Consider the following 27,582-nt stretch of genomic DNA (forward strand, 5'->3'; position numbering starts at 1 on the left):
TAAGTGTTCAGGCATTGCAATAAACATAAAAGGGTCTTCACACCTCACAGAGAGTGGATCTGCAAAAAAAACAAATCAATACAACAGCAGATCGCATCCTGCAAACGAAAGAACCCTGTGTACACTGCAATGCTATCTAATCAATTCGAGAAGTTGAATGGAATCAACAATTGCCCAAAATGTTGGCTGGGTATCTGTGTAAGCAAGGCCCAAGTCATCCTAACTATGCCCAACTTCATATGAACATTTTGCCTGAAGTATAAGGTTTGCTAAGTAACTAATTAGCTTCATAAAGTAAAATATAATCTCACTGTTGCAAATGTCCATAGCCTCTCTCCTTGTGGAGGGCATCAGGCACTACATGATTTTTGGGTTATCTTAGGTGCAAATTGCAGAGGAACCTGCTTGGTTGAATGCAGCCTGCTAAGCTACAATTCCCACAGCTAAGCGTAGTGTAATCACAGTCCGAACTAAAAATGCTGCCATACAAAGGTGTGCTGAGGAGAAACGACCGGGGTTCTGTAATGGGAGGAGTAAGCCATATTCCACATTAATGGTAAGCTTAATTAGATGGCACGTTGGCAGCTCCTCACACTAGTCCATGCAAGCAGCTAAAGCACTACATAGAGGCCTCCACTCAGATACAGATCTTTCTTGCTATCTGGTAGCATCTCTTGAAATCAGTTTCAACGAGTCTCTTAACTTGACTTTGCCTAAAAGAAGCCAAAAAGAAGCTAAGAGAACCAATCAGAACCTGAGGAATTTGACAATGTAGGACGTAGAACCTATTTTCAAAGGTGAGGACCCACTACAAGGCTTCTCCACCATTTTATAAAAACTAACCAAGTTCTTTAGACTACCCCATATAATAGAAGGGTCAGCTTTAAACCAGAGGGCAGAGGTACAGCCTTCTGCATCTATTCTGAAGGCCCTAGTCAAAGTGTTGTTCATGCTCACATCTTGCATAAAGAGAAAATCTCTTGCGTAGGGAAACTTAGATGAAGCTTCTCTTCATGGTCTCCTGAGCTTACTAATATCTTTAGCATTTCTGCTCTGGAACTAGGAGGCGTATTAAAAGGAAAGGAAGCTACTGTGCAGATCTACATGTGGGCACATTTGATCGGTCAATAAATCCTCAATGGTGTTCAGCACCATCTCCCATGGACTTGGTTATCCACGTTGATGGACTATTGGAAACTTAAAGGACTACTGTAGGGGGTAATGGGAAAAAACAAGTGTTTAACTTACCTGGGGCTTCTAATGGTCCCCCGCAGATGTCCTGTGCCCGCGCAGCCACTCACCGATGCTCCGGCCCCGCCTTCGGTTCACTTCTGGAATTTCTGAATTTAAAATCTGAAAGCCACTGCACCTGCAGACGTGTCCTCGCTCCTGCTGACCTCACCAGGAGAGTACTGCGCAGACGCAAACCATACTGGGCTTGCGCAATACACTCCTGGTGCCAACAGAGGGAGAAAGGGCATGGCCATGCAGGAGCAGTGGTTTTCCGACTTTGAAGTCGGAAATTGCAGAAGTGAACCGGAAGCGGGGACCGGAGCATCAGCAAGTGGCTGCGCGGGCACAGGACGTCTGCAGGGGACCATTAGAAGCACCAGGTAAGTTCAACTCTTTTTCACCCTAACCCCCTACAATACTCCTTTAAGCTATTAAAGAAAATGATCATGTGACAGTGAGACACATGACTTTCAAATAATTTAATTTTTTGTTTCACCTTAAATATCTGAGTTAACTGGTTGGAACAGTCAGTCATGCACAGAAGGAACAAAGTATAAAATGAGTGTCTTCTGTATATGAACAGATTTAAGTACAAATTATCTGCAACTATTTTTCCTTACAAGTTCTCTTCAAAGGCTGCTAAACCTGAGAGGGGCAACAATAAAAAAAAAAATTCACCAGCAGGTGGAGCTGTAGGGAAAGCTTGCAATCAAGGCTTCTGATTTCGGGAAGTGTAGTAGAGCATGGATGACCTTAAAAGCTTGGCTAAAAGTGGATATCCCCACATAAATAACTCCTATAAACTGTAGCTGGGAGGAGACACTGTAAATTGGAGGTATAGGCCACAGATGAGCATACAGAGATATACATGTATCACTCCTCAGCCATGTTCAATATACACACAGATAACATTACTGGTTCCATGCTAGAGGGAGGCCTCTAGCCAAGCAAAAAGTTGGAGAGATGTTTAAATACTTCATAGGTAGAGACCGAAAACTATTTAAATATTCCTAGGAGCTATAAAGTTTTGTCATTATACACCAGGCGACGATGGGGCCAGTTTCACGCCTCTGAGATCTCAGATTTGCTGAGCGCTATGGCGAGTTCCAGGTCTTCCTGCTCCTGCTGCTTTAGCCTCTGCAGCCTCTCTCGCTCTTCCCGTTGGCTCTCCCGTTTGGCCCACTCGATCAGATCATCCTCAGATTGGTACTGCAGATTTCAAGAAAGACATGCACTGGCTGAGCAAGGCACACTACAAATGGTTAAACAGAGAATCGAGGAACACATCCAGCTATCAATCTTTAGTACGATTTGCCTCAAGTGAACAACACGTTACTACTTGGAACCGGTGCGACAATACAACCATTGAACCACATACAAGACGAACTAGAGAGAACATCCTGCATAAAAGAAAGGAGGGAAGATGTTTTTGGTTGCACAATGCTCAGGTACAGGTCTAATTTACCAAAACAAAAAGAAACCATTAGAAAAGTATCCATTGGGCAAAATGTGAAAGTTTATCACTTGTAGAAAGGGTCCACACGTTCAGCAACAACAACGTTTAAAACCGGTCATCAGGTTGACAGCTAAGCAAGGCAGGTCAATGGAATGGTAGTTTTATTCTGTCCAGTAAATACAAGTAAAGCGCATACATCTGACCTGGATTAGCAAATTTGATCATCTACCATATTTTTCAGACTATAAGATGCACCTAGGTTTAGAGGACAAAAACCCAAGGGCGGGGAAAAAATATACTGAACCTGGTTTATCCATGGTGCAGGGGGGTCTTGTTGACCTCCCCTCCAATTATTGTCGTCCTTGTGCCTTCCTTGTACCTCTCGAGTCCTCCTAAGTCCCCGTCCTCCCCTTGTCCTTAGGCTTCCTACTTCCTAGGACATTGGTTTTTTTTCTGTCCCCCTGTGTACATATTTACTGTACATTGTACCATACACTGCTCCAATCTAAAGAAGTAGCTGCAATGGCTTTACAGCAGGGGGGCAGTTATTGGCCCCAACGATGGAGCCGTGATCCCGCCCTTGAGACCATCGTCTCCAATAAATAAATAAAAAAACAGCAGGGAGGAGTGAACGGCCATGAGTGGCGGTCTTGGGCAGATGCCCTCCTTCCTCCAGCGCTTCCCTCCCCGTTTGGTAGATTGCACGCCAAAGCAGTTGCGGCTACTTCCTTAGATTGGAGCAGCGTGGCTGCAATGTACAATGAATATGTACACAGGGACACCACACGGGGGACAGAGAAGAGGGGGACATAGGAAGGTGGGCAGTAGACATGGGAGGCGCTGGACACTGGAAGACATGAAAAGGGAAGACACAGGGGGACAGAGAACACAGGAAGGACTGGGACACACATACTTGCCACAGGTCCAAATATGTATTATTCAAACTTTAAGACACACTGACACTCTCCCACACACTTTTGGGGAAGTAAAAAGTGGGTCTTATAGTCCAAAAAATACGGTATATATAGTATAAGTGCTTACCTACACATTCTCAATGTATTTATAATCTGTTGCGCCTTATATTACATGGAAGGGGTAAAATTGACCAATCACTGGCCAAATCAAGATTGAATGTATGTATTGGACTTTACTGGGCAGAAGAATAAATGGGCTGAGCTTTAGGCCACACATACACACACACACAACCCAACCATAGACGACGTCAATGAGATGCTAATTTTGGCTTGGATGCTAATTTAAAGCAAATCGGAACTAAGCCAATCAAAATCATTTTTTCCATGCAGCTGGGCCTATTAGCATCTCTTTGACCAGATTTACCAATCCCCTATAATAAATGTTTTTGTTTTATTTTTGAATATATGTTACTCCTCCCCTGTACAAATACTACACTTTGTACCACCACACTTATTAAGACGGTTAATGAACCAATAACCTATTTCACAGGAGACCCCTAAGCAATCGCTTAATAACTAGCTGTAAATACTAACATATGAAATAGCAAGAGTCTATTATAGACGCACCTTTTTAGAATTAGCCATCCTTTATACAGTGCTCAGCATAAATCAGATGTTGCCAATTTGTTCATTCCATGCCTATAAGACTTGGTGCTGTAGTAGGTTTTGTTGTGGGGTGTATTCATTTTTGCTTCAACCAATTTGATTAAAACGTAAGATTTTGTGATCTAAGTTATATCATTAGTTAATTTCATGTTATGGAGTTAAACAAGTGTTCAATAAAACATTTTGGAAACTGTTCTTTTGTTCATTGAGCGACTGATTAAGTTCATACTTTTTTAAGGGGGTGTACTCATTTATGCTGAGCACTGTATGTTAACACCCAACTCCAAGGGGGAAAAAATTATATTTGAATAGTGTGGTAACAAATCTTCTTTAAATGGCCAAACGTGTTATATGGCCCCAGGCAGTCGCTTCACATTTTCTTTAAATCTCATTTATATGTTCAGTTTAAGGGCATAATTTTAACCCTTAAATATTTTTTGCCGATTTAAAAAAATGAACAAATATAATAGCCCATAGGCAATTTTCTCCTAGGTGATAATTTTTCATCTTTTTAATTTAACATTTCAGGACTTTGCAACTGAAAAAAGTATCAAAAAGTAGGTGAAAAAGTATCGTCAAAAATATGTGTGTTTCCGTCAAAAGTACCGTCAAAAAAAATAAGTGTTTCCTTGCAGTTCAAAAAGCGTTTTATTAACCACCTAGCAGAAAACGCAGAACCTTTCAGCGCTAAAACATTACCAGATAAAGCTGTTTTGCCTTCTGTTTATTTTTCAGGAAAGGACTGAATACCACAAGCTCATTTGCATAGAATTTTTTTTTAACACTTTTTGTACTGAAAAACCGAAAGGGACCTTCAGATAATATTTTAGTGGGACTAGTACTATATGTACTAAAGATGGGACGAATTCTAAAACTTCCTCAAATCCGAAAAGATTCTCGAATCTCTCAAATCCTGTACATAAGAATTGTGCAATGCCTGTAACATACATGATTCATTAGATTTGCGCAACTCCAAAGATTTGAGATTCTTTTTGGATTCTGATTCCACAGAGAGTTGTTTGCATACGGTCTGAGCTGGCTAACCAAAAAAAAAAAAAAAAAATCAATCCTCAAATGTAAAATAAAAAAGCAAGACAAACAGGGAAAAATAAGACATAAAAGAAATCATGTTTTTACTTCAAATCAGTTTAAGAACGGTACAAGTAATGTTAGTTAAAAAGTACACGGTTTATAATACAAATGGGCCCCGCGGAGGTGGCCCTGCACACGCCAGGGTGCCGGGACGGGGGGGATCCTGGTCTGTTTCTGGGCTCAGTTAGTACTTACAGTGTTAAAGCTACTGGGGTTGCCGGCATCTCCCCCCGCCTTGAAGGCAGCGAATGGGTCAGATTTCTCCTCTGTGGAGAAGCTGAGATTGGACTGCTGGAAGGGATCTCCGTGTTTAAACAAGTCTTCCGGCTTCGTCGGAGGCCTCTGGCCTAAACAAGAGTCAGACACAAATTCTTAACATTACAGCAGCCCAAAATCTGCGACATTTGCAGCACTTCATCGACATGACAGCTGGATGAACGTCTGAAGCTACTTACCTGAGTAAGGTGATGGCTAGAGAAACTAATTTAACCGCTTGAGGTCAATGATTTAGCTCATTTTTAACCACAGCCTCATTTAAAGGGAACCCTAGGTGAGAAGGATATGAAGGCTGCCATATTTATTACCTTTTAAACAATACCAGTTGCCTAGCAGTCCTCCTAATCCTGTGTTTCTAATACTTTTAGCTATAGACCCTAAACAAGCATGCAGCATTTCAGGTACTCCGACTCACAAGACTCAGGTTTTAATGCATTAGCCATATGCTTGTTCCAGGGTTTGGACTCAGACACTACTTATGCCAGAAGATCAACAGGACTGCCAGGCAACTGGCATTGTTTACAAGGAAATAAATATGGCAGCCACCATATCCCTTTCACATCAGGTTCCCTTTAAAATTATGGTACAGTAAAACCTTTAATTTAGAGTAACTGTTTATGAGCACTTTGCTATACAAGCAAAAAATATTGTGAAATTTGGACTTGCTATACAAGCAACAAAAAGTATACCTGCCTGACGTCATCACGTATAAGCTGATGGTTCTCCCTTTGGCGCTGCAGGATTGTACTCAATTATACGTAAAGAGAACCCGAGGAGGCAAACTACAATCCTAATAGGACCCAGAGGCATGGCATGTGCACAAATACATGCCTCTGGGTCACTGTATGCCCCCCCCCCCCCCCCCTCACCCCCTTAAAAGATCGCCAGCCTATCGACAATCTGCTTGTCGCTAGCTGGCATTTATGTGAGCCTGTCAGTCAGTCTCGTAGCATCTGCCCCGGATATAGCGCCCCCCCCCCCCCACCGCTCTCCGCCTCTATTAGCTTCCTCCAATAGGAAGCCAAGCCGCGACTTCCTGGGTCACGGCTTGGCTTCAGACAACTTACCGGTATGTGCAAGGTAATGCCCATGTTTCCTTATGGCTTAGTTCACATTATACACATTTTAACTGAAAGCTGTATTTGCCCACCCCCCCTCCCCCCTCCCCAATTCACTGCCATGGAGAATTAAAACACATCAGTTTAAAGGAGGCCTTAGCTTAGGCTGTTTATTAAGAGGAATTCTCCCTCCTTCCAGATCATTCTGGGAAACCATCTATATTTTTTACAACATTAGTTTTTTCAGCGTATAGTATAAAGGAGGCTTTAGCCTAGGCTGTTTATTAAGAAGAATTCTCCCTCCTTCCAGAGCATTCTGGGAGACCAGCTATATTTTTTTGCTGGATTTAGAACTCTCAGTGAACAACCATTCCACAGACTTGCACCTGCCAGTGCTAGCGATATTGCCGCCTCTGATAAATTTCAGAATGTAAATCAAGAAGAGGAAAGGTGTAATAAAGGGCAAGCACTGACTACATTTATAAATATTGTAAAAAAAATAAAATAAAAAACAATTTTAGTCAATATGTTATTTTGAATACAGTGTCTCTTTAAATTTGCCACCTAAGTCCTAACCCTATTTGAGGCATTGAGACGCTAACGATTTTCAGCGCTGCATTTGACTGCTCCATTGTCAAGTGAAATTAGCATAAAAATTGCATCAACTTGCAATAAGCAGCATCTCATTCAGCATTACAACTAAACATACACTATGCAATGTGTCCCAAATCTAAATATTCTATCGTTCAGTCCTCGAGCTGATGAAGGCATTTGAAGGTCAATGTCAATTTTGCTACTCAACCAGCAGGTGGCAGTGTTGTCTGAGATTTGTGGGTCTAGGCCGTGTAAAATGAAATTTGATATAACCAAAGCAAACTGCAACGAATCAAAAGGCGAGCATTTTCCCTGATGCAAAATACTTGAGGCACCCAGCTTTAGGGGCTGAAGGGGAAGAAACAAAAAAACTAAGACAGGAACTCTATTCCTAGACACTCCATGAGAAAGTCTGGATGGAGTTGGGTTCATCGGAAAGATTTTAATGGTTAAAAAAAAAAAAAAAAGTGTTTCAATTCTGTCCAGCCAGTTCTGTGATACAGATTGCCCAGTCACTAAACACACATGCCCTGTTCAGCTGAGGAACACAGCTTCTGCAAAGACCCCCCCCCCCGCCTGCAGATTGGATGTCGAGGAACATAAAACTTGAAGTGGACCTGAACTCTTGCACAGGGCAGAAGGAAAACAGATAGAAACGCACCCTGTGTGTATTTAGAGATTTAAGCCTGTCGAATTCCCCCCTCATCTGTGACTAATCACGACTTTAATTAGTTCTTTCAGCTGTCAGCTGATTTCCTCGGCAGAAAAGCCAATTTGTAAACACAGGATTTTAACTCTTTGTCCGCTTCCATGAAAGCAAGAAGTAGAGACAGTGCAGATTTATTGCAGGATTTGTATCAGCTGTAACAAAAAAATGTTTTTCTTTAAAGATCATTATGCTGCTGCTTCTCTTTTAGAGCAGAGAGGAAGTTGAGTTCATGTCCGCTTTAAAGGGATACCTCGCCATCCTTTCAGCTGCAACCAGCCCCATTGCAAAGCGCTGGTTGGCGCAGTATGTCTGTGGCAGCACGCATGCACTCCCACGGGAAGAAGTAGCCGGCATGCTCAGTCACCAGGTGGACATACTGCCCATGCATGGGTAGTATGTTCGGGTCAGGTGACCGAGTGCGTCGGTTACGTCTTCCCAAGGGAGAGCGCACATACTCCTGTGGAAATACTGCACCAAAAAAGGCTATGGAATTGGGCGAGTGTCATCTGAACGGAAGGAGTAGTCGGGCCACGGGCACACACACACAGACAGACACACACACAGACAGACAGACACACGCAGACAGACAGACAGACACAGACAGACACAGACAGACACAGACAGACACAGACAGACACAGACAGACACAGACAGACACAGACAGACACAGACAGACACAGACAGACACAGACAGACACAGACAGACACACACAGACACACACAGACACACACAGACACACACAGACACACACAGACACACACAGACACACACAGACACACACAGACACACACAGACACACACAGACACACACAGACACACACAGACACACACAGACACACACAGACACACACAGACACACACAGACACACACAGACACACACAGACACACACACTTCGATTCAGTTAAGGACGAAGGTTTCCTTCCTGTGCAAAGCTGAGGAGTCCGATTGGCTCACACTGCAGCCCTCCCTCAGCCAGGCTGACTGCTGCTGCGAAGAATATATAAAAGCGATATAATGGACTTGTACTCGCCATTTCCGAAAATGCATGTAATCATTATTTATTAAATGCAGAGCAGGATGAAAAGGCAGTTTTATATTCGCTCTGTGTTCTGTCTCTTCATAGCGTTCCACCATTGAGTGATTAACGAACTGAAAGGGTACAATAACCACGTAGGTACAAATGACTGAGAGCATGCAGTATAAAGAGCTTACAGCACACAGAATCGAGCGTCACACACCTGGAGGAGGGGGGCAGGGCCGTGTGGGGGTTCCAGTCTTTGGAGGCAGTGCAGGAGGGGTCTCTGTCGGTAAAGAGTCCGTCTCAAAGGTGCTCTTACTTTGTAGTGTTTCCTTAGAGGGCGATTCAAAAGGGTCCGCATCGTTCTGTACAAATAGGGTGAAAAAACAAACACAAATAACACAGTTAAAGCACAACTGCAACTCTAAAAAAAAAAACAAAAAAAAAAAAACAAAAAAAAACAACAAAAAAAAAAAAAACTTATGGTCTAAAAGGAAACAGGGAAAGTAAGCAATCCATTTTTTTAATTTTTTTTTTAAGATGGCATACTGCCACGTGCAGCGCCATCTGGGATGTTTTTCCTGATGACTTGAGAGCACCTATACCAGCTCTTCCTACCAGCCAGCCTTTCAGAAAAGAGGTACATGTACTCTATGTACACCCCAATCATCAGGGTGTGCCAGCATGGAGGATCCTATCAACTGAGCGTGGCGCATCACGACAGGCTTACTGACACTTAAGGTAAGACAAGGAAACCACAATCAACTTCCATTGGTCTCAGACCCATGAAAGGACACTGGCCTCTACCTGCCTCAATCCACATCCCAGCAATCAATATATTTTAAAGGTTTTGGGAAGAGAACTGTCGGATATAAAATCAATTATTTTTATCTGGTAAACAAGTAATAAGGATGCTAACCAGGCAATCCAAAAAGTTAAAATCTCTATTACTTTTCTTGTTGATAAATGATCATTCACCAGTTTACCTGACTCTTATTTAATACATTGCAACACAAAGGAAGTTGCAGGGCATGCTGGGTTGTCCTTTTTTGCTTCTTTACTTTCCTCTCAGATTTACCTAATGCAGCCTGATTGGCTGACGCCTCTTTCCCTCCTGTTTCCCCCTCCCACACCTCTGTTCCTCTCTGATTGGCCAGTATTTCTCATGCTGAGACAATGCACTTTCTATTGCAGAGCTGGGTGGGAGCGCCTGAAAACTGAGAGGAGGGCGGGCAATGCATACACAATGAGGCAGAGGAGATTAATGGAGGAAATTACATCCATCAGGATTGGCTTTAAGATAGACACAGATAAAATGGAGACTCCCAAGAAGGATTTTCTCTTTTTTTTTACTAGAAAAATCACTAAAATCAAACCGTGAACAATGCAATACATGGGTTATGTAAGTAGAGCAAGTATTGATCTGCTTATATATGTGGGGTTTTATTTAGCTAGTAGGGCTGACCGTTCCTCTTTAAAGTGCAAGCTGAGATTGCTGGGGGGGGGGGGGGGGGGGTCGGGATGAGGCGATACTACATACCTGGGGCTTCCTCCAGGCCAATCACTCCCTTGCCACCCTACGCCTCCTGGATCTTTGGAAATTGGCCCAGAAAATCCTCCAATCAGCGCAATTTGGCTGTACGCTTTCGTGGCTGGAGAATACTAGGCAGGTGGCTCCTGGTCACGCAGCCCGGCCACTCCTGCGCAGTACGCTACGGACAGAAGACTTTCTGGAACCAATTTCAGAAGCTCCAGGAAGCAGAGGATGATGGCGAGGAGGCTGGATGAAGCCCCAGGTATGTAGATTTCTCCCCTGTCATCTCAGGTTCACTTTATAGTAAATCTGAAGTGAGAGGGATATGGAGGATGCCATAATTTCCTTTTAAACAATTCCAGTTGCCTGGCAGTCCTGCTGATGGTTTTTGCTGCAGTAGTGTCCGAAACACACTCCTGAAATGAAAATGTAGCCAATCCAGTCAGGTGTTATAAGTAATAATACAGTTATGACCAAATGAATGGGAGGAGCGCTAACAGGTGAAAAATGGATCTTGGCAGTAGCGGTAAAAAGCCTATGGGGTTAAGGTGTTAAAGGTCCTCTTTTGTCACGTCGTCCATGTAAACATTGCACAATATTTATAGTTGCGACTAATTACAAAATTACTTTCATTCTGCAACAGCTCCTTTTCTTTTCTAAATAAAGCGTTTGCACCAAAAACAATTTCCTGTCAGCATATAGTAAACTTTAATGATCTACACATTTTAAGCTGATCTCTGTTCTAATCACACAGTGAGACGTCGGTGCTGATAGCCTGGTTAGCCGCCTACGCATTTCACAGTAGAGTCTCTAGAAGCTTTGCTGGTATGATTTTTTTTTTTTGATTGGATGTCTTCAGAATGATGACTGATAAAGTAAACATCTCTCACTCCAGATGAGGCGTGAAAAACAAAACAAGCTATAATATGACAAGTTGTCATCCTTTTTTAAAACAAGTTGTCATCTATTTTTAAAACCGAAATGAAATGCTGGAGAATTGGGCATCGCTTTAAGCCTGGATCATCGGAGCTGAAAATAGGTTTCTATCTGTAAGGCCCAGTTCACATTAGCGTTTGCCAACGGAACCGGCGGTACGGTTCCATGGTCCGTTCCGCCGAGCGGACGAAAAAATGCTGCAGGACCCCATTTTCCGGACCGTTTTGCTCAGCGGAATGGGCACGGAAGGTTTTGCAGCTACATAGTAACAAAATAGAAAACAGACAGTTTACAGCACACTGGCTGTAAAAACTGACAGTTTTTCCTGATCCTGATGGCCGGATCCTTACGGCCAGCTCCGCAGAAAACCGTTAATGTGAACCGGGTCGAACTCTAAAAGGGAACCTAAGATGAGCGTGATATGGAGGCTGCCACATTTATTTCATTTTAAACAATACCAGTTGCCTGGCAGCCCTGCTGATCTCTTTTGCTGCAGCAGTGTCTGAATCACACACCTGAAACAAGCATGTGGCTAATCTAGTCAGACTTTAGTCAGAAACATCTGATCTGTGCATGCTAGTTCAGGGTCTACGGCTAGAAGTAATAGAGACAAGATCAGGACGACTTTCCCCTTTCTCTTTTTCCTCTCCTTATACTCGTCCATAGAGCATACAATTGTAGCCCTTTCCTGTCTTGGCTGTCTATTGCTGGACGACACGCATCCAGGATTGCACTTTTGCTGGTGCAAATGCTTTGGACCCTCCCTACCCATCAAAACCTCGACTTTGGGATGGCCCAGATAGCTTGACTTAGTCCTCTGTGGGCACACTTCAGACAAAACGCCCTCATTGTCTTTACTACCGTTCTCCCCTTCCCTGCATTACTGATCACATGTAATGTTTGCCCCTTCCCCCTTTTTTGCCCTTTCTTGGTTTACTCAATGTATTGTTGTACCCCCTCCCCCCCCCCCTCCTTTCTATAAATGAAAATTTTCAATAAAAACTTTGAAAACAAGATCAGGACAACTGCCAAGTAACTGGGATTATTTAAAAGGAAATAAATATGTCAGCTTCTAGATCCCTCTCACTTTAGGTTCACTTTAACTGTTCCTGAGAAAGCAACATTGAAAGCAAAACAGTAACCATATGAACCTTAACCACAATATCAATAAATAAAATGTAAGTGGACTTCGTAAGATAATATTTACTCGGTTAACTAATATGGATGTTTTCGTCTACAGCCGGAAGAAAACCATCTGCCTTGCGCCAAGCGGTATAGGTATAGTGGGACCCTGCGCTGGCACGGTGGGCAGGAGGATCTGGGAAGTCTTTAGAGTCTAGAGGCTTCCCAGATCCTCCTGCCCACCGTGCCAGAGTCTAGACCAGGGGTCTCAAACTCGCAGCCCGTGGGCCATTTGCGGCCCTCGATACAACATTTTGTGGCCCTCGCCGGCAAAAGCTTCCTTATAGCTCGCTTCAGTGCTCCCAAGTAATCCGCCGCATCCCCGCCGCTAAACGAGGGCTGAAGAGCCCCCAAATCGCCCGGGGGGCAATCCGCCGGCATTTCCTGGAAGGGGCAGAGCTTTCAGCTTCAGCTCTGCCCCTCCTGACGTCAATCGCCGCATGGATCGCCGCCTCTCTGTGAAGGAAGAGTGAGAGGGGCGGGCAGAGGCGGCGATGCGCCGCGATTGGGAAATTCCTTATGCGGCCCAGCCTCATCCTGACTTTGCCTCCTGCGGCCCCCAGGTAAGTTGAGTTTGAGACCCCTGGTCTAGACCATCCAGAGGCTTCCCACTACTGTGATCAGGACCGGATTTCTGGAAAGGCCAAGCAGAAGGGCGGCAGGACTCAGTTAAAGTTAAGAGGCCACATGTCAAAAGGAGATCACCTCTCCTGGTCCTATGCTGCCCTGCTTTGCTCTGCGCACACAGCCATAATTCCAGAGCATCCCTGCATCTTCCTTACTTCCTGGTGTGCGATGAGACAGTCCCAGCTTGCTTTGTTGCATCTGCTATCTCTTGATAATCCTGGGACATACAAGCTCGAGTGATTAGTGCCAGGGTTGTAGAGGGCAGAACGGATTCATTAAGAAGTTTTCCTGCACAGCACAAATTCACAGGACAAGCTGCTCCACTTTAGAACTCCAGCTGTTAGACAGTATAGCGGGTCAACCACGGTTACTGACCAGAGCCCTCCCCATCCCTTCTTCAGGGGTTTTGCAGGGGGCCCGGACACTCAGTCTTCTGGTGGGCCCACCAGGTTTTTGGCATGCTCCTGGGCAAAATACTCAAGAGTAGTGACTTTCATTCATAAAATAATTCCTTAGTAATTTATATATAAGTTTTGCAGATCAGTATTTCATTTCCTAGTATACTACTGTACATATACAGAGATGGCGAGGAGAACGCCAGCGCATACCACAAAGGCTGCATCTGAAATGACCAACAGCTCACATGTGCAGCACCTCTAATAAGCTATCTGCACACTTTGCATTCAATTCATATGCAAATCATATGCATAACTACTATTACTTACCATGCAAACGGGAAACTCAGGATTACGGGCTGGGAGCAGCTAACCTGATAGTTACATACTAGCAAAATTATGAAAAAGGGGGGGAGGGGGGGTTGCGCATCCGTTAAAATATGCTGCAAGTGACTGGTTAATCGCTCAGACATGCACCACCTCTATTGGGCTGAAAATGCATGCCCTGCGTCCAAAACAAATTCTACATTTATTATACTATGGAGGAACTTTGGCTTCCACTATAGTTTGCATGCAAAGTATAATATACTGTACACTTGCACCATGGTGAGGTATACCTCCAGGCAAGTGGCCTAACCTAAATTAAAAACAACATATGTATAACCTTGGGAGCAGCTAAGCAAAAATGTTTAACTTATTAGAGGTGCTGCAAATGTGACCTGTTGATCATTTCAGATTCAGCGTTTGTGGTATGCGCTGGCCCTCTCCTCGCTGTCCATTAAAATGTAAGTTACACATTTTTGCTTAGCTGCTCCCAAGGTTATACATAGGTTTTTAATTTAGGTTAGGCCACTTACCTGGAAGTCTACCTCACACCGTGGTGTGTCCAGTATATTAAACTTTGCATGCAAACTATAGTGGAAGCCAAAGTTCCTCCATAGTATGATAAATGTAGCATTTGTTTTGGATGCAGGGCATGCATTTTCAGCCTAATAGAGGAGGTGCATTCCTGAGCGATTAACCAGTCAATTGCAGCATGTTTTTAGGGATGCGCAAATTTTGCTAGTATGCAACTACCAGGTTAGCTGCTCCCAGCCCATATGCCTGAGTTTCCCGTTTGCATGGCAAGTAATAGTAGTTATGCATATGATTTGCATCTGAATTGAATGCGAAGTGTGCAGATAGCTTATTAGAGACGCTGCACATGTGAGCTGTTGGTCAATAGAGGTGGTGCGTGCCTAAGCGATTAACCAGTCAATTGCAGCATGTTTTTAGGGATATGCAACCCCCCCCTCCCTTTACATATACAGAGATGGCCTAAGTTTGGCAAGGAGAAATCTATGTCCACAGAGAGAAAAACTGTATGCAATCAACAATCAATCACAATACCTTAGACAGTTTGCTGAAGTCTGCGAACGGGCTGACAAACGCATCAACGCCGAAGAAAGATGCAAACGGATCGTCATTCCCTGCAAGAACAGAGAGAGGTCAGAGTAGCAGAGTGCTCTGGTGATGAAGTTCTTACACGTCCGCTGACATCTTCAAAGTGAACTAGTGTCAAAACCCTCTGAAGTAAAACAAAGAGGAAAACATTATACAAGTTGCCCTATTATGATTGCACGACCTCCGACTTCAATTCTTCCTCAACCACTAAAAGGCAGCCCCAGGACCACCTAACGCCGATCGGCGTAAGGTCCTTGGGGCAGAGTTTGCAGGGGATTGTGTGCCCCGATGCCCGCGCCTCCCCGCTTAAATGACGGAGCGGAACCTCCCAGTGCCGATCGCCGATAGGTCTGTTAACCGTCTAATAACAGTGTACAGCGCTGCGATCTAAGGCAGTGTTGTACTGGGGACAGCTGTGTGACACGGCTGTCCCACTGGCAGGCTAAGGCGTAATCCGCTGTCATAGGCTGAAGCCTATGACAGCCGATCAAAGTGATGACAGCAGCTCAAAGTGATTGGCTGGCGGGGGGAGGGAGGGGATATAGTTAAAATTAAAAAAAAAATAAACTTATTTAAAAATAAATGATAGAAATATTTATATAAAAACAAAACAAAAAAAACAACACCACCACTGGGAGAGAGATCAGTGCTGTAAAGTTGCAGTGGCCTATTTGGTGAAAAATGGCCTGGTCTATAGTGGGGTTTAAGCCCGTGGTCCTCAAAAGGTTAAAGGAATACCGAGGTGACATGATGAGGTAGACATGTGTATGTACTGTGCCAAGCATAATAACTATGCTGTGTTCCTCTGCCTGAAAGAGTTAAACATCAAGTGTGCAAGTGACAGTTTGTCTGCGTTGAGAGTGGGTCAAACTATAGTGTAACCCTCACTAATAAGGAGTTACAGCCATAAAACACTTTCCTGGCAGAAAATGGCTTCTAAAAGCTCGAAAGAGATAAAAATGAGACAATAAAAACTTTAAAAGTATGCATCCATTTAAAGGATGGGAACTAAGTTTGGAATCAAACCCATTTTTCAGTAGAAAAATGCACATATTAACATAGATCTGTATGGGAGTCCTGAAATGAGGGAGAAAGAGGGAAGAGGAGTTTACTTTCAAAAGAGGGATATAGTCGGAAGCTGTGACACTACCGAGACATGTAGATTCCAACCATCCAGAAAGCAGAAGATAAATCTTAATTAGCAAGTGCTGACAAATGGAAAGCAGGTTATCATTCAGGAATATAAGGAAGACCGACTACTACAGACCATCACCACCAAGACCACTTACCAGGCTGACTGGACACCGTCACTAACGTTCCACCAGGAGCAAATGGGTCATTGCTTTTCCCAGCCTCCGTCTAGAATAGAAATAAAATTATAATACATATGGGATATCTCTCTCTACATATCAATAACAGGATAGCTCTTATGCACTTTAAACAAGCTAGCAAAACCCGAATCCCTGTTGCTGGAATCGTTGCCCATTAGTAATGATCAGGCAGGATACGTGACGAGAGACTGCCGGAGTCATAGAGACAGGTCTGGGATGCTGGAGGAGGCTGAAACGAGGTTGCATTGCTGGAGTGTGGAGAGGAGTTGTGTCTACCCCCACATTCTGCTCATGGCACAATCCTGGGGGGGCACCTGTGGCTACCCAATACTGGGGGGGGGGGGCATCTCTGGCTACCCAACACTAAAGGAGGAGGAACCTCTGGCTAGTTAATACTGGGTAGCACCCGCCTTAGGGGTATTGGCCACCCCTCAGCCTCTCCGGCAAGCCTCCTCCGCTGGGTCTCTCCAAGAGAGTTGAAGCCTCCAGAAAAAAAAAGCACAGAAACGCTTCACATAGCTTGAGAAAGAAAAGGGGGAGACTATCCCACATTTATTGAGTAAAAAGTTGAAAAGTTAAAAACAGTACATGGGCACAGGCTAGTACGGTGTGGGGCTGGGGAGTAAGCGACAAGGAGCGCCTATGAAGCGGCAAAAACAATCGCGTCTCACCCGTGCTGTACCACAAACACAAAAACGCCGCTAGTAGAATCAAGTGTGGCGTGCGCCGACCAATCACTGCGTCCGATGACGTCAAGCTGCTCCGTAGCTACGCGGTGATTGGTCGGCGCACGCCACACTTGATTCTACTAGCGGCGGTTTTGTGTTTGTGGTACAGCACGGGTGAGACGCGATTGTTTTTGCCGCTTCATAGGCGCTCCTTGTCGCTTACTCCCCAGCCCCACACCGCACTAGCCTGTGCCCATGTACTGTTTTTAACTTTTCAACTTTTTACTCAATAAATGTGGGATAGTCTCCCCCTTTTACACTATGTGAAGCGTTTCTGTGCTTTTTTTTCTGGAGGCTTCAACTCTCTTGGAGGGACCCAGCGGAGGAGGCTTGCCGGAGAGGCTGAGAGGTGGCCAATACCACTAAGGCGCAGACGGACCCAATCAGGCCGCTTTATCTGGTGAGTCGCTCTGCTTTGGGGGGGGGGGGGGGGGGGAGTGGTACCAGTGTGATAATCGCGCACCTTATGAACTGTACATTTATTGTTGAAGATATTTGGGCTTATTGCCTGAGGGACTGGACTTTTGAGCGCGGTTTCCTAAATTTACCCTCTTGAGAAGAAGTGCTTGAAGAGAACCCGAGCCAGTCGCAAAAGTTGGAAAAAAACCCCAAACCTACTACCTGATCTGGGAAGGTAGCTGTATCAGGTAGCGTTTATTACGGTCTCTCCCCACTGCTCCGATGTGCTGTATTCAGCTTTGTTTCTGTGACCCCTGGGGGTCACGGCACTGAAAATGTAACCTCAGAGAGCGCAGCAAGTTGATTGGCATAGAAGGGGGCGGGGAAGAGGTGGGGAACAGGCAGGGGAGAGTGCCAGTGAGAAGGCTCTTAGAGGAGGGGAAGGGGCGTTAAAGCGGATCCGAGATGAAAAACAAACTATGTCTATATATCTTATCTAAAGTTTAGATAGTTTACACAGCAAATCTAGCTACAAACAAAATTAATAGAAAATTATTATTTCTTCCTGTAATACAATGACAGCAGCCATGTTGTTTGTAAACATAACACAGAGGCAGGATTATCTGCACCATCAGCACTCAGACTGTGAAAAAACCTAATCCCCCCTCCCCCCTCTGAAATCAATGGCTAGTAACACCTCCTCCTCCTTCTGCCCAGACTGATCTCCCATGAGCCCTTGCTACTGCCAAGGCTCTCTGAAAACCTGTGGGCGTGGCTTGTTTAGTTTATAGGGAATTAGAGTATTAAAACAAAAACAAAAAAGTATTTGGCTTGAGGAATGCCCTACAAACAATAGGAAAGGAACACAATTATGCATTGAGTAAAAGTTCACCTCGGATCCACTTTAAGCAGGTGTTCCTCTCCTGCAAGGGACGACCCTTCCCTATTAGTCTGCCGCCAAGCTGCTTGTCGCTAGATTTGGAAGGGGGGGGGGGGCAGCACAACAAACGGGCGTGGCCGACAGTGCATGGAGGGTACACAGAGACATATCATTCAGATGGGAACATGCCTCTCTGACCCTTTGTTTACATTTATAGCAGCCTTGGGTACACTTTAAAAGGAACTTGAACTGAGAGGGATATGACGGCTGCTGTGTTTAATTCCTTTTAAACCATACAAGTTGCCTGGCAGCCCTGCTGATCTCTTTGGCTGCGGTGGTGTCTTAATCGCACACACCTGAAACAAGCATGTGAGTAGTAAACCAGTCAGAGCACCTGATCTGCATGCTTGTTCTGGGTCTATGGCTAGAAGCATTAGAGGCAGAGGATCAGCAGGACAATTTGCATTGTTTAAAAGTAATATACAGATCAGCCTCCATATGCCTCTTACCACTGGTTTCGTTAATGAAGAGCACTGGTTTAATTATCAGTTTGGAATTACAGTTATCTCTAGTGGCTTATCCTAATACAAAGTCTTCCACTTTCTATTTTAAATTCATATTTGTTCTGCCTGGAGTTCCAATATCAATAAGAGATGTCCACTTACCGAGGAGATGCTGCTCTCTGACACGGCCACAGCGAACGGGTCAGCGCCCGATGACTTGAAAGGATCTTCATTGGATGATGTAAAGGGATCAGATTTGGGGAGTGGGAATGGATTTGATTGGGGGGCCTCGAAAGGATCTGATTTCTCTGGTTTGGCGTTCTCGAAGGAAGCCAGATTTGTAAACAGATCAACAGGAAAGGGGTCAGCATCCTTAAAGGGATCTCCTTCAAACGGATCTTTAAAAAAAAAAAAAAGTCAATGTGACACCAAAACATTTTACTTAAAGAGGCGCCGTAATGACATATAGCAGAATGCAGCAAATTAGTCAGGATAACCACATGTACAGCAATTTTCCCTCAGCATCAGAAATCCTTCCTGTGTCTATATATTGCTGTATATTGGTATGTAGCCACACCCCCCCAGTGATGCGTAGCCTAGGCAAATTAGCTTTGCAGAATACTCCTCCAAGAGCATTCTGGGAAACCTGCTATATGTTCTACTTTAGTAAATACTCAGATAACCTGACAGGACAAAGGTGCCCCATTCATCAGTCAACATTGTGACGCGATCGACCTTCCAATTAGATCATTTTATAGAACATGAAAAGAACTGGTGCCCCAACATAGCTGCCTGATCTACCTTCTGATCGGTTTACAGCCGAAATCTATCGAATGGATCGATCAGGAATGTTGGATGCCCAGCTGGTGCCCCTAAGTGTGAAGTGTCCTCTAAGATGTACATGTTCCCTCAACCACCCCATACCTCCCCCCACTCAGTGTTAGGGCCCGGTTCCACTAGAGCAAATGTGCATGCGTTTTCTGCATGCAGATTCGTGGCTGCTGACACATTGCAAGTGGGTGGGTGTGTGACGTCATAATGCTGGCAGCCAAGTAGGGCCAGAATCCAGAAGAGCAGTGCAATCACGACAGGTAAAGTATAACTTCATGGGGCACATGTACATTAGAGGGACAACAGCCGGGGATTCCGTTCACGATTATTGCGCGCCATTACCACCGTGCACATGACCAAGCATTTCAGCCCGAGATTTTCGAGCATGTCCAGTCAATACATTCAACCAACTTGCCAGAAAATTGTTGCATCCTTGAGTGGGCATGCTTTTGGCAGCACATATTTTTTTATCCGATTGGATGATCAAATTTGATGGTCAATCTGCCGCCAAATCTATAGATGTATGGCCATCTTAAGTGAAAATAAACTGATGGGATAAACAATTACATCTGTTCTCCTCCTCCTAAAAATGACTTAGACATCCCACAGTTGTGTGTTATATTTAAAAACTTTCATCTCAACAGTCTGTGCCGTGTCTTAAAGGGGCACTATGGCGAAAAATTGTAAAATATATGCAAACATATACAAATAAGTAGTATGTTTTTTTCCAGAGTAAAATGAGCCATGCATTACTTTCCTGCTATGTTGCTGTCACTTACAGTAGGTAGTAGAAATCTGACAGAAGCAACAGGTTTTGGATTGGCCCCTCTCCTCATGGGGGGTGCACAGCACTTAATGAATGCACTTAATGAATGGTATTGTCTCTGTCCAACTGCTAAAAAACTGTAGCAAGCAGGGAGGCTGGCCAGCATCATTGTTTAAATCCTTTTTAGGGAATATCTTTAAAAAGAATAAAGGCCATGCTGAGAATCCCCTATGAAGAGATGGACTAGTCCAAAACCTGTCGCTTCTGTCAGATTTCTACTACCTACTGTAAGTGACAGCGACATAGGAGTAAAGTCATTCATGGCTCAATTTACTCTGGAAAAACGTACGAAAAAACGTACATTTTATTTGTCTGTTTGCACATATTTTAAATTTAATTTTTTTTTGCCATAGTGCCCCTTTAAGCCCAATTTACATGCTTGAAAATAATCGCCTCAGCCTATAATGCGGTGTGTACAGTGACCCCCAACAGCTGGCCTGGCCACCCGACAGGCGACATCAGTCACAAGTGTATACATACCTTCACAAAACTCTAATATATGAACTATTTTTTTTTTAAACTATCCCCTGCTTTCAGAAGCCCAGTGTACTGCCAGGAAAAGGATTTAAAGCTGTAATTTGTTATTAGTCCAACAGGGTCCCGATTGCAGAAACACTGTTAGCTGCATATATTATTGCTTTGCCCTTGTGGCGCGTTTTATATAGGGAAAACAAAGAGAAACCTGTGGAGACGCATTTCTGAGCACATGCAAAACATCGGAAATAAAGAATCCTGCACCCCCATTGCTCGACATGTGAGACAGTGCCCCACATGTACTGGCAATAAAATACGTTTTGTAGGATTAGATAGGATCCATGGCACTATACGAGGGGGTAACTTCGATCGCCTCCTCCTCCAGAGAGAAACGAGGTGGATTTTCGAGCTTCAGGCTTGTCAGCCTCCAGGTTTAAACGAGGCCTTCAGTTATGCCTCGTTTTTACCTCTTTGATACATTTTTCTTTCTCCCCTCTCCTCTCTGTCGTGCGGTATTTGACGGTCGCCCTACCTTCGACACGATGTCTGAATCTGCATGGGACTAGATTTTTATAGTTATTGTGTGCACAGCCCTATTACAGTAGCGCTTAGCACTGCTCCCCGGCGTCTAGTTGTTACTGACGCTTTGGAGCCATACATTTTTGATTATGTCCCTTTATCTCCATACCATAATGATATACTTAGGTTTATATGCATTTTATAGGATAGGCTTAGCCAGTCGGTTGAGTGCACCTGTGGTGGATGAATGTAATATTGCGAGTTTTGAGACAAGTGGGGCACCGGAGTCTAGGGGCGCGGCTGTGGGCACGTCATGACACTGAGGCGAGAGCTTGCATTCCACCTGCTCGCTCTGTTGGTTCGCCAGTGTCACTTCCGGCCCACACGCACGTTTCCGCTGAGCTCCTATTGGCCCCATATGCGGATATGTACCCGCATGTTGGATACGCAGGCACGCCTTCTGATGACGCCGTGAGAACGGCGAAACATGTCAAGGCGCCGCCTGCCTGCATGAGACGCCATCTCCTCCCGCGGACCCGCTCTGCACCCACCATCCACCTCCTGTGATCGGGTGATCAGCAGCACCGCCAGTTTGGCACTTCAGCCCACCAGGGTCTGCCTGCAGTCTGCGCTCACTTGGCCGCACGCCGGATTGAGCTGATTTGTTCAGCCATGTTTGGACATTGCTGGCCCACACGGTGAAGCATAGCGGAGACCAGCGTGACACACAGCCGGCTCTACATCTTCTAGGATGAACCCCCCCATATCCTTCTACATGATGTACTACGGAAGGGTGAGGTATTGACATATCATCCCAGTGTGACGCAATAAGACTGTCTCTTACACATATATGTTATAAGCGTGCTTGGCTACTGCTTTCATCTCTGCTGGCTTACTGCTTGGGCTGACTGTCCTGCATTTCGCTGTTACACATTGTCTTCATCACTGCTGTTGGAACTCTGGACTCAACATTGTCCCCATTTCTTGGCTTATCATCTGCTGTTTTTTGGACATTGTGCACATTTATTTGCCTTGCTGCTGAGCTCATTTTTTCCTGGCCAGTGTATGCTAGTGATATGAGTGTGGGGTCTATGTGAGGAGGTGGCCATCTCATGGGATTTTAGAGTTTTTATTAGACACGGTTACATTAATAAAATAAAATACATCCTTTCATAGATTGCCAGTATTTATTCATTATTTTTTGTTCTTTCATCACTGTTAGCATCTGTCAAATAGTTTCTTCTCCAAATTAATGTGTGGATGACTGTTAGCTGCATAGCTGAATATTAACTCTTTTAGGTAGGGAAAAAACAGGAGCACAGTATAGTGTCCTCGAGACGAATGGAAAAAAAGGAATCTGTCAGCTCTCTCAATGTTCTACCGATCCCAGCCACTATGTTGATGCTAACCCTGTGCCCATGCGCAGTCCCAGCCGCCCCTCTCCATTGCGCTCCCATAGACTGGAGAGTTCTGTGCATGCGGAATTCATCAAGCCTGTTACTGCGCTTGCGCAGAGCGCTCTGACAGATAATGGGCAGTGCCCCACAACTCAGCTGGATCGTGGACTTCACAGCAGCACATAGGACTGGACTGGGACAAATCTGCAAACTTGGCTATCCAACTGTTAAGGAACTACAAGTTCCACAATGCATTGTGGGAGTGACAGCCGCAGTCATGAGTCATAAAGGCAAATGCATTGTGGGACTTTTAGTTCCTTAACAGCTGGAGAGCCAAGTTTGCAGATAACTGGACTGGGAAGACGGCAAGGGGGCCGATGGACTGCCAGGGGCGGGGGAGAGCCCCAAATGAAAATCATTTTGATCCATTCATCCCAGGTCTGGATTTGTTTAAGTTTCACTTTAAGAAGAATTTAAACAATTTCTAAATTTCAGACATTTTAAAGTTTCTTCTTCAAAGATATAAAATAGTAGAATTATCATACAACTTACCTATCTTAGCAAACTTGCTAAAGGGGTCATCTTTAAACGGATCACCTGCAAAGAAAATGTGTGAGAATCACAAAAAAAGTAAAAAAAAAAAAAAAAAAACCTACATCATATATACTGTATATATATATATATATATATATATATATATATATATATATATATATATATATATATATATATATATATATATATATATATATACATATATACATATACATATAAATATACATACATACATACACTTTAGATTAACAATTTAATGAATCCTTTAAAGAGAACCTGCCTGAACTGAAAATAAAAAAAGTCAAAATCACCATACACAGGTCATACTTACCTCTTGTGTAGTCTATTCCTCAATCTCTTTCTCCTCTACTGCGTCTGGTTTGTACACTGTGATCAATGGAATTCTCTGTCCTCCATTTTAAACATTCCCATTACCCCATAACAGCTTCCTGGTCAGCACATTGTTAAACTGTAATATCACCCACTTGAGCCATAGGGAAACATGGACATTACCTTGCACATTCAGTTGTAACTGACAGCTGCTGATATATAACTGACAGCAAGTGGTATGTTTCAGTTATGACAAAATATTGCCAGAACTGAAAGGGATCACTGTAAGAAGAAAATGGTGAGCTTCTGAGAGGAACTGACGGTGAGGTTAGTATGTAATATTCATTTGCAACTACATCATGTGTTTGGGCTGTTTGTGGGTTCTACTGTGCTTAAAGGGAACCTTCACCCTGGCACCTAAAGAAAGTTACTTACCTGGGGCTTCCCCAAGCCCCCTGCAGTCGTCCTGTGCCCTCGCCGCTCCTCGCGTGTCCTCTGGGTCCTCGCTACGTGTTAGTTTCATTTTTGGCCGACCGGGAGTGTCTTTCCCCCCCGACGTATTCTTCTCCGCCTTCAAGCGCAGGCGTCCGGTCTTGGGCTTCCACCAGTCATCACACTTGGAGCAAATGCTGAAATCTATTGGATTTGTCTGCGGTGTGTGGGCAGGCAACAAGGAATACATCTCTCTGATCAGACATGAACAGAGAGGGATCTATCCGATGATCAATCTGGTGGCAGACTGACAGGTGTATTGCCTATTTTAACCAGACTGGCGGTATGACTACTTCCGGCTCTTAAAGCATGTGAAAATATTGCACTGATTTTAAACCTTAAGAGACTGTAAAATCAGGAAAATATCATGCTACTAGAGAGATCTGCAGCAGCCCTGTACTTACTCAACTCCACTGGATCCAGCGCTGCAGCTCTACCAGGATGCATCCCCCTCCCGAATTGTAATGATCACACAGCACCCGATTATTTGCACCACACGTTATAGCTGCAGTGAGCCCCCCAAAAAACACCCTCAGTATAGGTAGGCAGCCAGGTATAGGTGCCCCCAGTATTGGTAACTAGGTACAGTTGCCCCCAGTATAGGTTAGCCAGGCACTCTCTTCCAGAGGCTCCTCCCTCCCAAGGTAAGTAACCCCAGGGGCACTTTTTTTCTTACAGATACACTTTAATAAAGGTGGGTACATGTGGGAGGGGAATAGCAGGAGGCATTGGTGGGGAAAAGGATTTAAATTAGATTACTAGCCTACAGATTGCCATTATTGGCAATCTGTAGGTAGATTGTCAATATAGGTAGTCTTTCCAGTCCCTCCCTCCCCTGCTTCAATATAGGTAGCAGTGCAGGTAGTGACCCACCACAAAGTTTGGTTCCCCCTTGCTCACTCCTCGCTGTGCTGGAGTGCCACAGTGACGAGACAACCAGGCGAACGGTGTACAGTGATGGCACGTATACTTCAAATACAGGACGTGAGCAGTGATGTCACTTCCTGTTTTCGAAGTATACCCATCATCACTGTGCACCATTCACCTGGCTGTCTCCTCACCGCTGATCTGAAGCTTGAAGTATGCTGCAGGGCGTCACAGTGAGTGAGGGGTAGCCAAAGTTTGTGGAGGCAGAATGAGACCAGGACAAGAGGTAGGTGGGCAATGAAGTGGCAGGCAAACGTGGAGTGTTCCACCTGGCCAACTGCAAAGTACCACAGGTTGAAAAGCCCTGCCTTAGAGGACCGGAAGAAGAATGGCCACCAGCGTCTGTATACTGTGGAAGGAGAGTTGAAAATGTGCCACGCTGTGTATCCATACCTCCCGGTGGTTACCACGAGACAGGCTCAGGGTTACCTCTAAGGTGGTAGAGGAGAACTGTGGAAGTTGGGCAAAATTTGGAAGACCAAAAAATATAACAAAAAATCCTTCAGGGAAACTGCTGTGCAGCAGCTTCTGAGCAATAACTGCAGGGCCTGATGAAAACAATGATCTTCATTAATTAGCTACTGGATTGCAGCAGGGCCACACAGAAATCTGTACTGAGCCATTTTTGTAGCTGGAGTTCCATTTTTTAAATAGCTCCTGCTGAGCAGTTACAAAATGCTGCATCTGTATCGGTATAATAATCTCCAGCGCTGTACAGAATTATTTACAGCAATGCAAATGCAGCAGTCAGCAGAATTCATGCAACGTCTTACATATTCTTTGTACTCAAAATGGAGCTCTGTTCCACCACAGCCTGGCCTGCCTGAAATAGAGCCCGAGCCATTCAACGTTTACAATAAAGGGAAACTTACTGCCAACAAAAGGATCGTTCTGGAAAATCTCCATTCCGGTTTCTACCACCGAATGCGGTAGAGGAACATTTTGTTTTGCATCAAATGGATCCGCTTCAAAAGTGACCTCCTGTTGCCAAATAAAAAAACATGCTTTATACAGCTGTCTTCATGTAGATTTATTAATGGCTAAAAAGATATTACTGTTATCAGCATTCTTATAGGGTACCAGAGATGAAGACAATGGAATAGAATGGAAATTACTGGCCCCCCCACAAAAAACTTTGGATGGGGCCCCTCCCACCAAACCCCCTCCCCCAGAAAGGCTGGGGGTAGAACAACACTGTACACAAGACCCTGCTGAACACTGAATAGGGACTGTCTACAAATCTTTGTGATTCCTTACAAGTGGCTGACCAATCCGGCCAGTCGCACACTTCTGCACATACACGGAGCAGCCACGTGAGCTCCCCCACACCCGGGAGTGTTCTGCTACTGTGTGCAGTACTGCTGCTCAGGCGCAGATCGCTCTTGGCTGTGGGAGCATGACAGGGGTGTGCGTGCAGCTGAACTGCACATGCGCTGAAGAGCATAGCCGTCCAGATTACCGTGATACAATAGAAGAAACCAGAGTGGCCGGCGAGGAAGCCCACGCACCTAACGGGCTGGAGGAAGTCCCAGGTAAGTATAAATCTAGCCATTGTCTTCATCTCAAGTTCACTTTAAAGAGGCCCTGTAGTGGCATATAGTAGAATGCAGGGAATTATTCAGGATACCCATTTTTGCTGTAATTTTCCTGGTTTTAGAAACCGAAACACTTCCTTCTAGCTATATATTGGCATGTAGCCCCGCCCTCCCAATGATACTTAGCCTAGGCTATTTAGCAATGCGGAATTCTCCTCCCAAAACATTCCTCAGTATTTTCTCACCTTGTGCACAAAATACTATTCCAGCCCCCTAGCAAGTGAAAAAATACTAATACTATTTAAAAAGTAATAAACTTAAAGGACCTAACCTCTTGCACTGGAGACAAGGAAAACGGAGAAATGTACCCTGTGTGTATTTAGAGAGCACATCCGGTCTAATTCTCCCCTATCTGCAAGTCATCACAAGAGCAATTTGAGCTGTCAGCTCTGTGTGGAGTAATGTGCCAAAATATTAACATAAGAGGTTAACCCTTTCTGTGCACCCATGAAACCAGGAAGTACACTGTAAATTTATTGTAGGCGTTCCGTTAGCTGTAACAAAGAACTGTTTTTTCTTTAAAGGTTACTATGCTGTTGGTTATCTTTTAGAGCAGTGAGGAAGTTCTGAGTTTAGGTCCGCTTTAAGTTAATTTGGGACAATTTATCAGAGGCATTTCTTGCTTGCTGAGGGATGTAGGAAGAGGAAATAAAGAGGGA

At 44.4% G+C, this 27,582-nt stretch overlaps 1 protein-coding gene across 2 annotated transcripts in view; it reads right to left on the minus strand.

The window, feature by feature from the left end:
* Positions 1–1,363: 1,363 nt before the first annotated feature.
* EPS15 (epidermal growth factor receptor pathway substrate 15) overlaps positions 1,364–27,582 on the minus strand; it is a 176,766-nt gene continuing 150,547 nt past the window's right edge. For both annotated transcript variants that reach the window (XM_068239066.1, XM_068239065.1), the window contains 8 exons: positions 26,201–26,309; positions 23,577–23,621; positions 19,140–19,375; positions 16,426–16,495; positions 15,083–15,162; positions 9,240–9,384; positions 5,557–5,708; positions 1,364–2,442 (listed from right to left, as the gene is read on the minus strand). In XM_068239066.1, coding sequence (XP_068095167.1) covers positions 2,296–2,442; positions 5,557–5,708; positions 9,240–9,384; positions 15,083–15,162; positions 16,426–16,495; positions 19,140–19,375; positions 23,577–23,621; positions 26,201–26,309 — 984 coding nt within the window. In that variant the 3' untranslated portion in view covers positions 1,364–2,295. The remainder of the gene's footprint in view (positions 2,443–5,556; positions 5,709–9,239; positions 9,385–15,082; positions 15,163–16,425; positions 16,496–19,139; positions 19,376–23,576; positions 23,622–26,200; positions 26,310–27,582) is intronic.

This window comes from Hyperolius riggenbachi, chromosome 6 (assembly GCF_040937935.1).
Source record: "Hyperolius riggenbachi isolate aHypRig1 chromosome 6, aHypRig1.pri, whole genome shotgun sequence".
Lineage (NCBI taxonomy): Eukaryota > Metazoa > Chordata > Amphibia > Anura > Hyperoliidae > Hyperolius > Hyperolius riggenbachi.